This window comes from Salvelinus sp. IW2-2015, linkage group LG6.2, assembly GCF_002910315.2.
Source record: "Salvelinus sp. IW2-2015 linkage group LG6.2, ASM291031v2, whole genome shotgun sequence".
Lineage (NCBI taxonomy): Eukaryota > Metazoa > Chordata > Actinopteri > Salmoniformes > Salmonidae > Salvelinus > Salvelinus sp. IW2-2015.
The window spans coordinates 5,521,318-5,534,652 of NC_036846.1; the positions used below are offsets into that span (position 1 = coordinate 5,521,318).

General features: G+C 45.1%; 1 protein-coding gene across 1 annotated transcript; it reads right to left on the reverse strand.

Moving 5' to 3' along the window:
* Positions 1 to 9,486: 9,486 nt before the first annotated feature.
* LOC111965728 (E3 ubiquitin-protein ligase RNF38) lies at positions 9,487 to 11,778 on the reverse strand. Its single transcript, XM_023989989.2, has 6 exons — positions 11,722 to 11,778; positions 11,403 to 11,564; positions 11,139 to 11,242; positions 10,712 to 10,915; positions 10,494 to 10,593; positions 9,487 to 10,307 (listed from the first exon to the last, which is right to left on the reverse strand). Exons 1-6 carry the CDS (start codon positions 11,776 to 11,778, stop codon positions 10,245 to 10,247), a joined length of 690 nt encoding a protein of 229 aa, XP_023845757.2. The 3' UTR covers positions 9,487 to 10,244.
* Between the last annotated feature and the right edge of the window lie 1,557 nt (positions 11,779 to 13,335).

The window sequence follows — 13,335 nt, forward strand, 5'->3', positions numbered from 1 at the left end:
GTTCTCCTGGCATCCGCCAAACCCAGATTCGTTCGTCTGACTGCCAGATGGTGAAGCGTGATTAATCACTCCAGAGAACGCGTTTCCACTACTCCAGAGTCCAATGACGGCGAACTTTACACCACTCCAGCCGACGCTGGCTACTCGACCATGCAAACCCTTTTCATTAAGCTCCCGACAAACGTTGCTTCCAGAGGCAGTTCGGAACTCGGTAGTGAGTATTGCAACCGAGGACTGATGATTTTTACGAGTTACACGCTTCAACACTCAGCAGTCCCATTCTGTGAGCTTGTGTGGCCTACCACTTCGCGGCTGAGCCGGTGTTGCTACTAAACCTTTCTACTTCACAATTACAGCACTTACAGTTGACTGAGGTAGATCTAGCAGGGCAGACATTTTGACGAACTGACTTGTTGAAGGTGGCATCCTATGATGGTGAAAGTCACAGAGCTCTTCAGTAAGGCCATTCTACTGCCAATGTTTGTCTATGGAGATTGCATGGCTGTGTGCTCGATTTTAAACACCTGTCAGCAACGTGTGTGGCTGAAATAGCCAAATCCACAAATTTGAATGGGTGTCCACATGCTTTTGTATATACAGTGTAAGTAAATCCAATCCATTTTGAAAATAGTGAAATTGACCGATCACTGACACAGACATGGTGGCGTAGCAGCAAGATCGGAATGCCGTGAGTTTAAATCCCAGGTGAAGACATGTTGAATAGTATTTACTGTATACATTAACATGAACAATGTAATCATGTATGTCTAAGTGTGTCAAATATGTAAGTTGAAAATATTGTATGTTAAAAGCACTGTTAGTGTGTGTGGGAGTCCCTGGCATTGCCAACAGACAAAGAGCTATGAATGGATCAGTGGTTCACTCATCAGGGCTTCGATGGGCTCAGCAGGGTTGGTGAGTWAAACAAAAATATCAACAACAACAAAAAAGTCTGGCAAGGTCCGAAAAACATCTTTAAGGACGTCCCTGGAACAAGCTGAGAACTAGACAAAAAACACCAGGGGACCATAACAGAATGTCCTCTGTTTTAAACATCATTGGACAATGGAATGTTCTTGCAACGTTCCCATGAAACATGTCTAGAACATTATCATCTTAAATGAGAACATGGCAATCATACTCTGGGGGCTGGGGGCGTTCTGGTTGACATCTCTTGGAAACAGTCCTTGTACATCACAGGAACATTCCCATGAAAACGTTAGGTAATGACCTAATGAGACTTAAGGCAATGTTTTCTAAAGTATTGGGAACGTTTGTTGCTAGCTGGATAGGCACTTCATTAGCAGAGAAGGAGAGAAAGGGAGGAAGAAAGAAAGAAAACTGAGGTTTTTTAATTCCTCCTCAGACTTATGCCCTGGGGTCAACTGAAAAACAGAAAGCGAATCATTCAAAGACAGATAGTTCACCACTCACACATGTGCATGCCACATGCTGTACATACAGACACACAGACAGACAGACCGGCGCACACACACACATTAGTTCTCAGACAATCAATTTCCAGTCATGGGACACTACATCTTGTTAATGAGTTCACTGCAGATGCATTAAATCACTTCATTTGAATAGCAAACAGACAGACAGAGACTGAGAAGTTCACCTGGTATAGAAAGAAGAGAAATGTGTGTGTTTGTCAGGGGCAGATTGCAGGGCTGTATGGCCTTCTGTCACTTTGATCAGTTTACAGTTTCACCGCCTGAACCATGAAAACCCTCTGGCTGAGCAGAGATTCAGCATGACTAAGTGCACAAACACACACACACAAACATGCCCCATATGACCATGCAGAGATGAGGTGTAACGTGACGATGGGCCTCATGCGTTTGGCTTCTGCTGCACCTGCTCTCGTGTGTGTGTGTGTGTGTGTGTGTGTGTGTGTGTGTGGGTGTGTGTGTGTGTGTGTGTGTGTGTGTGTGTGTGTGTGTGTGTGTGTGTGTGTGTGTGTGTGTGTGTGTGTGTGTGTGTGTGTGTGTGTGTGTGTGTGTGTGTGTGTGTGTGTGTGTGTGTGTGTGTGTGTGTGTGTCCTTGTTTGATATTATTCCAGACCAACACATTCTGCAAATATCGACCAAATAGCTGGGAGGGTTGGACATGGTTCATGGTGTCCTCACTGTAGCATGTGACTATCAACATATGTACATGTGTGTGTGTGTTAGTGTTATGTGTACTACAGTGAACAGGAACGGGAAAACACACAGTACTCAAGTATTGTCCTGTCCCAATGCATAGCCTCTTGAACTTGTGTACCCTGACAGTAAGTGCAGCAAACTCTTAGCATTGTATTGATGACTATATTAATACAATACAATTGTATTACAGAAAGACAAACAGCCTCCTTAGCTGGACCTAAACATATTTTCCTATCACAGATACTCTGGAGCCTCCAAATATAATATCAATAAATAAAAATATTTCATCGTTTTTTTATTGTCCTCATCTTTAGGTAAGCCTACAGCTACAGAGGAAAGGAATAACAGCTTATGACCGAAGCTAGCAAAATGCCCTATCACACACACGTACACAAATACAATTCACATTTTCGCCAACTTGTCACATGAAATACAGTGATGAAAAGTTGTGATGAATAGCTGTCGCCCAACTGTCTCTACCCTCTGTGGAGGGAGGGGGTGCAGAGGAGGACAAAGGGGTGCCGGGGGGGGGGGGGGGGGCAAGAGGGAAGCAGAGGGATCATAGAGGGTGGGATGAGCTAAGAACGCGGCTTCAATACCCTCCCTCAGAAAACACCGGAGGCGAGACATTGCCTGTATGCCAGCTGACCAATCATATCAGTCACTGTCAGAGGAAGTGTCACGAAGCAAAGGGCACAGACAACACAAACACACTGTGAAATAATAACATACACTTCTATACAGTCTTAAACACAGTGTGCAATGAGTACAGATAAGATGCCACAAATAACACACACACAATGCAGAATCCTCACAAAAACGCATATGGTGAATAACAAAAAATACAAATCACAAACCGCACGCACCCACACTCACAAAAACATGAAATGCACACCGATACAAAAGCAAAATAGGATTATGAGAGAGAGTGAGAGAGAAACAAAACCATCCCAGGACCGTTATCATTCTCCAGAAATACACATTCATCCAGTCATCAGAGGGATGTTACTGCTGTTTTGCACAGAAGTAACAGACTAAAGTGTTGAAACAAGGGTGAGACAAAGCGGTAAAACAAAACAGGAACAAACAAAAGCCTAGCTGGGCCCATTGTGGATCCCAGGGGGAAGCTGGTGCATCATACCTCTGTATTCTTTCTCATTCTGGGGAGGTGGAGGTAGCACAAATATCTCACCCAGCCACTTTGGGTTTGTTCAGGATTCATACCATGGCTGAGAATGGAGACATCTTATCCTGTGGTAAAATATTCATAATAATGTTATGTGGATACAACCTAAAAAACACAGTCCCCTGCAGGCCCCCACAGTCCCCTACAGTCCCCTACAGGCCCCCACAGTCCCCTACAGTCCCCTGCAGGCCCCCACAGTCCCCTACAGTCCCCTACAGGCCCCCACAGTCCCCCGCAGGCCCCCACAGTCCCCTACAGGCCCCCACAGTCCCCCGCAGGCCCCCACAGTCCCCCACAGGCCCCCGCAGGCCCCCACAGTCCCCTACAGGAACCATGTGATGCGCTATATATATTTTTTTTGCCTTGCTCTCTTCTGCTGCAGCAAAATGCATCAAATTGAGACTTCTCCCAACTTTCCTTCTCCCGTAAGCCCCTGTGCTTCTCCTTTCTTGCTCCCTGCTTGCTCCCTCTACAAACACACACACACACATACTCACCTCGTGTCCTGGGGGTAACAGTGATGGCTTGTGACAGCTCAGAACATGGACAGCAGTCACAGAGCATCCAGTGGGGGAAATCCCCCTGAAAAAAATATTGCACATACACCCAAACACACAGTGAGATACACACACACTCACTGTGACACTAACTCACACACTCATCATACACTCCTCACTCTGGGAGATGAACACACAGCTAAGACAGGCAGGGAATGAAGCACCATGGACCATAGACCACCATAGACCATGAAGCACCATAGACCTGCCCCACTGACGGATGTACTGTTAACTCTGAAACTGGTGTGTAAGGACGTGTGTGTGTGTGTGTGTGTGTGTGTGTGTGTGTGTGTGTGTGTGTGTGTGTGTGTGTGTGTGTGTGTGTGTGTGTGTGTGTGTGTGTGTGTGTGTGTGTGTGTGTGTGTGTGTGTGTGTGTGGTGTGTGTGTGTGTGCGTGCGTGCGTGCGTGCGTGCGTGCGTGCGTGCGTGCGTGCGTGCGTGCGTGGTGTGCGTGCGTGCGTGCGTGCGTGCGTGCGTGTGTGCGTGTGTGTGTGTGTGTGGTGGTGTGTGTGTGTTTTCTGCCTCTGTCTGCAGTGCCCAGGTTGATAGGGTACAGGGAATCTCCATCCTGCCTCTTTAGAAAGTAGAGGAAACGCCAAGCTCTGCCCGATTTACTTACAAGCATGCGTGACGCACACGCATAAAATGTTATTGTCACATACACATGTTTAGCAGATGTTATTGTGAGTGTAGCGAAATGCTTGTGCTTCTAGTTCCGACCAGTGCAGCAGTATCTAACAAGTAATATCTAACAATTCAATAACAAGTACCTAATAACACACATCTAAGTAAAGAAATGGAATAAGAATATGTAAATATATGGATGAGCAATTTCAGAGCGGCATAGGCTAAGATGCAATAGATAGTATAGAATACAGTATATACATATGAGAAGAGTAATGCAAGATATGTAAACATTATTAAAGTGACATTATTAAAGTGACTAGTGTTCCATTTATTAAAGTGGCCAATGATTTCAAGTCTGTGTCTAGGCAGCAGCCTCTCTGTGCTAGTGATGGCTATTTAACAGTCTGATGGCCTTGAGATAGAAGCTGTTTTTCAGTCTTTTGGCCCAGTTATGATGCAGCTTTACTGACCTCGCCCTCTGGATGATAGCGGGGTGAACAGGCGTGGCTCGGGTGGTTGTTGTCCTTGATGATTTTTTTTTGGCACACACACACACACACACACACACACACACACACACACACACACACACACACACACAACACACACACACACACACACACAAACACACACACACACACACACACAACACACACACACACACACACACACACACACACACCACACACACACACAACACACACCACACACACATGAAGGCAGTAGGATGCATAAAGGAGACGAATAAAACCGAAGAAGGGAGACGGAATGAGAAGGATGGAGAGAGTTGAATGGAGAGAGTTGAATGGAGAGAGTTGAATGGAGAGAAGTAAGAAGGATAGAGAGAGAAAGGAGGAACACATCCGTTTGTCTAGCGTGACATGAACCATGAGTCATAGATCCACTCAGTGACATGCCATCCTCAGTGCCCCTCTAACAGTGCCAGAGGGTCTGCCCTAAAGGATACTGTGACATCATACCACGTGCATCACGCCCATAAATCTAGCATGACATCATCAGTGACAGTGTTTACTTTTAATCAACATTTAGATTCTTTGGGAAAGACGGCTGCACACGGGCACAAGCATGAACACATACGCATGAACAKCAGTGGAGGCTTCAGAGGGGAGGACGGCTCATAATAATGCCTAAAATGGAGTGTAATGGCTGGAATGGAGTAAATGGAATGGGATCAAACACATGAAAACCCCCAAAAATGTATTTGATTCTCCATTCCGGCCATTATTATGAGCCGTCCTCCCCTCAGCAGCCTCCACTGATGCACACACACACACTCATTCACTCCTATATTTACACCCACAACCAAATCTAGAACATGACATAGACAGAACGACAGGAAAAGTGTTTGTGTGAGGGACTAACCGAGGAATACGAGGTCGTTCCGTTCATGTGTCTTCAGATAAGCACAACTCTGCTGCTCCCTTCCCCCCTACAGGCAATGATGGTATGCCACCAATCAGGAAACAGCTAGAGGACATACAGCAAATCAGTGAACAGCTTGAGGAGAGCCAACCAACCAAAATCTTATGAGTAGGATCGGTAATTGGAAGCTGCATGTTGCATGTTAGTGTTGATTTCTCTATGTGTAACACAGAGATAATGTATCTGTGATAATTCTGCGACGGGGCAGTAGTTTGAAGGACAAAGTGACAAAGTTTGAAGGTCTGGTCTTTTTGCACAGTTATTCGTGTCTGTGTCTGTCAATGTGTTTATCTGCGTCTGAGTAACAGAGAGAGAGTGCTTCTGTCCCCAACCAAGGAGGGCCTACAGCAGCACCTAGATCTTCTGCATAGATTCTSTCAGACCTGGGCCCTGACAGTAAATCTCAGTAAGACAAGAATAATGGTGTTCCAAAAAAACGTCCAGCTGCCAGGACCACAAATACAAATTCCATCCAGACACCGTTGCCCTAGAGCACACAAAAAACTGTACATACCTCGGCCTAAACATCAGCGCCACAGGTAACTTCCACAAAGCTGTGAACGATCGGAGAGACAAGGCAAGAAGGGCCTTCTATGKCATCAAAAGGAACATAAAATTCAACATACCAATTAGGATCTGGCTAAAAATATTTCAATCAGTTCTAGAACCCATTGTCCTTTATGGTTATGTGAGGTCTGGGGTCCGCTCACCAACCAAGAGTTCACAAAACGGGACAAACACCAAATTGAGACTCTGCATGCATAATTCTGCTAAAAATATCCTCCCTGTACAATGTAAAACACCAAATAATGCATACAGAGGAAAATTAGATAATTACTTGACACATTGGAAAGAATTWWAAAAAATAAAGAAAACTAGAATGCTACTTGGCRCTAAACAGAMAGTACACAGGGSCAGAATACCTGACCACTGTGACTGACCCAAAATTAAGGAAAGCTTTGACTATGTACAGACTCAGTGAGCATAGCCTTGCGATTGAGAAAGGCCCCCATAGGCAGAACTGGCTCTCAAGAGAAGATAAGCTATGTGCACACTGCCCACAAAAGGAGGTGGAAACTAAGCTGAACTTCTAACCTCCTGCCAAATGTACGACCATATTAGATACACCTATTTCCCTCAGATTACACAGACCCACAAAGAATATTAAAACAAATCCAATTTTGATYAACTCCCATATGTATTTGGGTGAAATACCACAGTGTGCCATCACAGCAGCAAGATTTGTGATCTGTTGCCACAAGAAAAGGGCAACCAGTGAAGAACAAACACCATCGTAAATACAACCCATATTTACATTTATTTTCCCTTTTGTACTTTAACATTCTACACATAATTGCAACACTGTATATAGACATAACATGACATTTGAAATGTCTTTATTCTTTTGGAACTTTTGTGAGTGTAATGTTTACTGTTCATTATTTATTGTTTATTTCACTTTTGTTTATCTATTTCACTTGCTTTGGCAATGTAAACATATGTTTCCCATGCCTATAAAGCTGCCTTAAATTCAAAATGAATTGAGAGACAGACACAGAGATCTAAGCGCGGAGAGTGACACACAGAGAATGTGAAACAGTGCTCAGTGAATTCATTCAGCTTTAACTGGAGAGACAGTTTAGGCAGAAATCCCATATCTCTTCCATTTCATTACTCTGCGAGGGGTGGAGGATGGTTTGGACGGGAGGATGTAGGGATGGGCAGTGGTCACAGCGGAGGAAGGAGGGATGGAAGGGTATTTAGGGTGAAGGACGTGGGAAGAGTTGCCTCTCCTCTGCTTATTGTTCTGAGTCATCAAAGTTGGGCCAAAAGGCCTCCGATTCAATTAAACATGAACTCAGATTCGCTCTCCTTTTGCCTCTCTTGCTGTCACACACACACTCTCTCTCCCTGTGCTGTTTTGTAAGAAACTGTTTCTTATACCCTTGTATAATTGGTGAAAGTTAATGAAAGATAGTTGCTAGAATGCTAATTAATCTTTAGACCTGCTCCTGCTCAGAGCTGAATTTCTCCGTTTTAAGAAATAAACCTGCAGTTACGATTGACTATTTTTCTCTCCATCCTCTACCCCTCTTTTACCTCCCACTCCCTCCCTCTCTCTTTCTGCACATCCCACGACACTCACAAGTCAAATGCAACTGTCTCCTGTGTCCAGTGTGTATGTGTTTAGATCCGTCTGCATCTGGCGTACCAGATGACTCCTGACAGTGTCTGTGACAGACAGAGGTGTGGATCAGTGTCAGGGTGTCTCAGAGGAAGGCTTCTGTTCCACAACAGGCCCAACGCACCAGTGTGGCGTGAAGGGACAATATGCCAAACGGATCTCATTCACTCTCCGTGCATCAGGCTACTTAGAGCCAGGGCATTCAGCTTGGAATAATAACCTCTCTCTTTAGCTGGTGAGTGATCATGAATCATCAAATGCGATACGAAGAAAGGATAGTAAACAAGGGTAGAGTAAGGGAAATGACCGAAAGAGGGAGAATAGAGAGAGTGGAAGAGAATAAAATGAAAGAGTATACGAAGTCAAATGTGTGAGTAATCCTGTATGGTTACATTACACAGGTCAGAGGGCACATTGCCTGGAGACAGCCTGGTGAAAGGCTCACCATGAACAGACAACTCCCTCCATGTGATGTAGTTAACAGCCGTGCACTAGGCAACTAACAGGCCAGACGTACGGCTATGTCGATGCTCCATATGGGGTCACAGAGCAGACTAGCGTAAGTGGGTCACCGGCCAGGGTAAACACAAGTTAATGTGTTGATCATTGCATATCTCATAGGCCAGACTGTGGAAAAATGTGTTGGTTAAAGTGTTAAACATATCATATCCTGCCTTGTAGAACCTGTTCATTCTTGTCTTTTGGGACTCATTTTATTATTTTGATCTAGTGCCTAGTCCTTAACCAAACCCTAATCTCCACCCTTAAACAATCTGATAGAACTGGATGGTTGTGTCATCTGATTATTATAGCCTACGTTTACACAGGGAGCCCAATTGTAATATTTTTTCCCAAATGGCAAAAGAACACATCGGGTTGGTCAAAAGACCAATAATTGGACAAAAGATCAGAATTGGTTTCTATGTGTAAAACGCATCCGTCTGGCTTCCATCTGTACCCAGGAGTAAACCTTATGAGGATATAAGGAGAGGAAGCCTCTTTGAAACACTGAGACCCATTCCTCCCTCTCTAAAATAAATCACCATGCCTTAGAAAGAACTGTGACACCACCCCGTGGCAGTTTGCAGTTATTACAGTTTAAGGTGCAAATAAACAAAGCCAGCCACCAATTGAGAAGAAACACACCGGAAAGACTAACGGCTGAAAGCAGCAGGTGGCCGCAGCGTGCTGGCGATCACCTGCTGGGTGTTAACAAACACATGTAGAAGCGACAGGAAATTGATGGATCATGTTCTGTGGAGAGGTGATAGGATTGCCTGAGGTCGGGCGTCCTATACTCTGGTGTGTTTCCTCGACATGAAACAGACAGCAGACAGATCAGTGTATAATGTCTTTTATTAACGAACCACCACCTAAAGTCTAACACATCCAGAACACAAATCAATTGAGCACAATCAAACCTAACTGCACCACAGCTRATAATACAAAAAAAAAATAACCTGTACAAAATGTGATTTTTAAAAAGTTAATATCAAGCCTTTTATTTGGTATACAGATATTKATATATTTATACAGTATATATATATATGTGCCACTGCAGTCAGACAAACTGATCATATTTAATAAGGAACAAAAATAAAGAGAAATAGAAGAGAAACTTCTGAGGAATACGGTGAAGCGTGTTGTCGTGGTAACAATGAGCAACAGGAATGACGAGGTAAACAGCCAGGCAGAGAAACTAAACAAAAACAAACAGAAACTAGTTCTACAGAGAGGCAGCGCAGTGGCATGGACCTTCACGTGTCAACTACATGGAGAGGGCCGTGTGGACACCCAAGTCTAAGCACACACACGATCAGAGACACTAAAATACAGTATCATACACACACACACACACACACACACTCAAAGCTTGTACATACCAACGCCAGGAATCATACAGATAAACACGTTCCTGCGCACACACACACACACACACCAGCTGAAGGACATTCAGAGCTAGAGAGATGCAATGGGTGTGTGCTGGACCAGTGGGAATGGAGTTTGAGTATAAAGAGAGGACAGAAGGGCAAGAGCGCTAAAGGAGAGATGGAGGGCAGTGCTACAACTGTCAGCGTGGTTGTCCCCCCTGCTGGTCACTCCGAGTCTCGCTGGACCTCGGAGGCATCAGCCCTACAGATGGGACACGTRCTGTTAGCCTGGAGACAACCAGAGGGAGGGAGAGTGACAATGTCAGTTAACCTGCAGGGATGACTTGATCATTACAGGGAAACAACTCCAGACATGAGGGAACTAAGAATTAAGACGTTTCACAGCATCTAGAACAGTACGTTTGCCAACTAGTTGATCCTGAATTGTGAAATACTGGAGCGAGAGAAACTCACCCTGAGCCACTTGTCCACACACTTTCCATGGAACTCATGACTGCAGGGTAGAACCCGCAGCAGCTGACGAGACTCAAAGTCACTCATACACACCACACACCTGCAAATCAACAGTACAATGTTTTTACAACAGAAACGCCAACACCAACTGTATGATCCGATTGATAAATGCGAAGGTTAATATCCTCATATTCAGTTCTGATAGGGGAAGTACTCACAGCGTCTGTTCTGATTGGTGGTTGTTGGGGTTGAACCTATAGGAAGGCAGCTGTTCAATGTCTCCCTTGGTCAGTCCTCTGAGTTTGGCCTCTCCCAGACGCTCAGCCAGGTTGAGAAGGGCCTCATAGTTCTCCACCTCTCCGTCATCTACGTCTAGCTCCAGGCTGATGGCAGGGCCTGTTGGCTGGACTGGCAGCATGGAGCTGACAGAGGGAGAGAAACACACTTACCTACAGACACTGTGTGCCTACACAGCGCGTTAGAACTGAGAGTGGCAGATGCATGCTGTACATGAAAGCTCAGCAGTATTTACACAAATATGCTGTGCCACAAGAGTAGGTTTCTTCCACACAATATGGCCGTGTCTCCAGATTCTCTAAACTACAACTCCCATGATGTCGAGCTAGAAGCGGATGGTGGACTTACAGGAAGTAAGGCAGGAAACTGGGGTGGTAAGGCGAGGGTGGCAGTGGCTGCTGGGAGCGGTAGCGTCGTCCTGGGATACGTCGTGGTATGAAGCTGGGATACGACTGAGAGAAGAGATGTGGCATCATCAACGTCGCTGGCAATACCAGATTTTAAAATAAAGCCAACACAGGCTTTTAAAATGGCTTAAAAGACAACGATGCAACCATCACCCTGATGTGTGATAAAGGTGGTTTGAGGAGAATGGCAGAGAGAGACACTCACCACTCCAAAGAACTCCTGTGGCAGTGGATCATGGGAAAGGAAGTGGAGCTGTGTGGAGTGGGGGGGCAGGCCGGGGTGGGCTGCGGGGGGGTAGTGGAGACCCGCCCCTAAGGACAGGTGTTCCCCCAACAGCTCCACGTCATTCTCTATCCTCTGTAACGGCTAGGAGGGAGAGAAAGAGAGAGATAGGGGGGTGGGTTGATTACATGAGAGCAAGTGGAGCTACCCAAATAGTTAAATGATTACCTACAACTTCAATTACTAACTGAAATACTGCTTTAAGTCGCTAATGGAGGTTCAAATTGCTAATGCCACTCACCGATCTGGCCTGCTGTGTGGGGTTCCGAGGCGATAGACTGTATACCAGGGTATTCATAGACTGCTTTCTGCCGTTTATATTTTGTTCCACATGTAAACGTGTTGTCCCATGTTTGACCCGCCCATGGGTGGCCTGGCTGCCAAGTGGGTGGGCCTAAATGTCCTCCCAGGCCCACTCATGGCTTGCACCCTTTGCCACAGTCATGAAATCCATAGTTAATTAGGCCTAATGAATATATTTCAATTGACTGAGTCCTTATAACTCATATAACTCATCAAAATCTTGAAACTTGTGCGTCTGCGTTTTATAATGTTTCAGGTAAATTATTATAAGAAAAGGGGGGGGGGGTAGGGGGGGGGGGGGGGGCCGAAAATTAAGATTCGCAAATGATACCAGCTCAGGGTTCCAGCTATCATCTTTAGTATTTGCTAGCGACAGCATGCTAGGATGTCAAGATCAGCTTTCTTGGTTACTAGCAGAGACATCAACCACCCCTGGATCATACATCCCTGTTGCCTAAAATTCTTTTGACTTCGCCTGCATTTGCATTTTCATTTATTTTTAAATGTGCTCCCCTTGGTTGCACATTCGGTAATACCGTTCCGTTATACACTGGTGTGTACACGAAAATGGTTATGACTGGCTATTTGAACATCTGGAATATGCGCAACCACTGAGGCCAGTAGACGTCAAATAAGATATGAGAATACTGCCCCCATATGGTGGGATCTGCAAGGATGGAACACACACATGAAGAGTTCCATGTGAGCCATAATGGCATGTTCACAAACGTGGATGTTACTCTTCAGTCATGCTTTTCAAACAAGTGACGTCGAGTCTGCTGTTTTACCCATAGTCTTTCGTGGGCTTCCACCTAAACCTCTGAAGAAATGCGCACCAATAACGAGTGGTCCCTAGAGGCAGAAAGGCCTATTGAAGAAGCGTTTAATGAAGAGCTTTATCTTTAATTAGCACTATGTTTGCATCCAGACCTAAATACACGTGCGGCATACGCACCACTTCTTGAACATGCTGCCGGCACACAACACTCCCTGTTCTAAGCAGCGCAGATTGCCCTCTACTGAAACCCTGCGTGTTGAGTGTTTACGGTCTGTTCCGTGCATCTGTGAGCAGAGCTGCCCAGCATGTCACGCCTTCTGAACATCACCTTCAGGGAATGTGTTAGGACTGGATTTGGACGTGTTGAATAATATGTCTGTGCATTTTTGCCACGGTGCTCTCCCTTACCTGAGCTCCTCAAACAGATAATACGGATCGTATTTTTTTTTTTTTGTGCTCTTCTTCATTTGTTAATATTTGCGCGGAGGGGGCTTTTTTTTTTTTTTTTCTTTTTTTTTGTATTTTTTTGTTTGTGTGTGAGGAGCTAGTTTGCTCAATCCTGGTTATATCTATGTATTCTATCTCTTTTTTCAAATAGATTGCCTTCTTATTGTTATTCTTATCCCTTATATATATGTAACTACCGATCCTTATAAGCTTCTCTATCAGGATCCGTCGCACCACAGCCCAATGTCTGGATCTCTGTCCCCTCGCTGTCGGCTCTGACTGCCAGTCAGCCTGGATAACTGCCGTTGTTTCTGTTCTGCTGGAGGG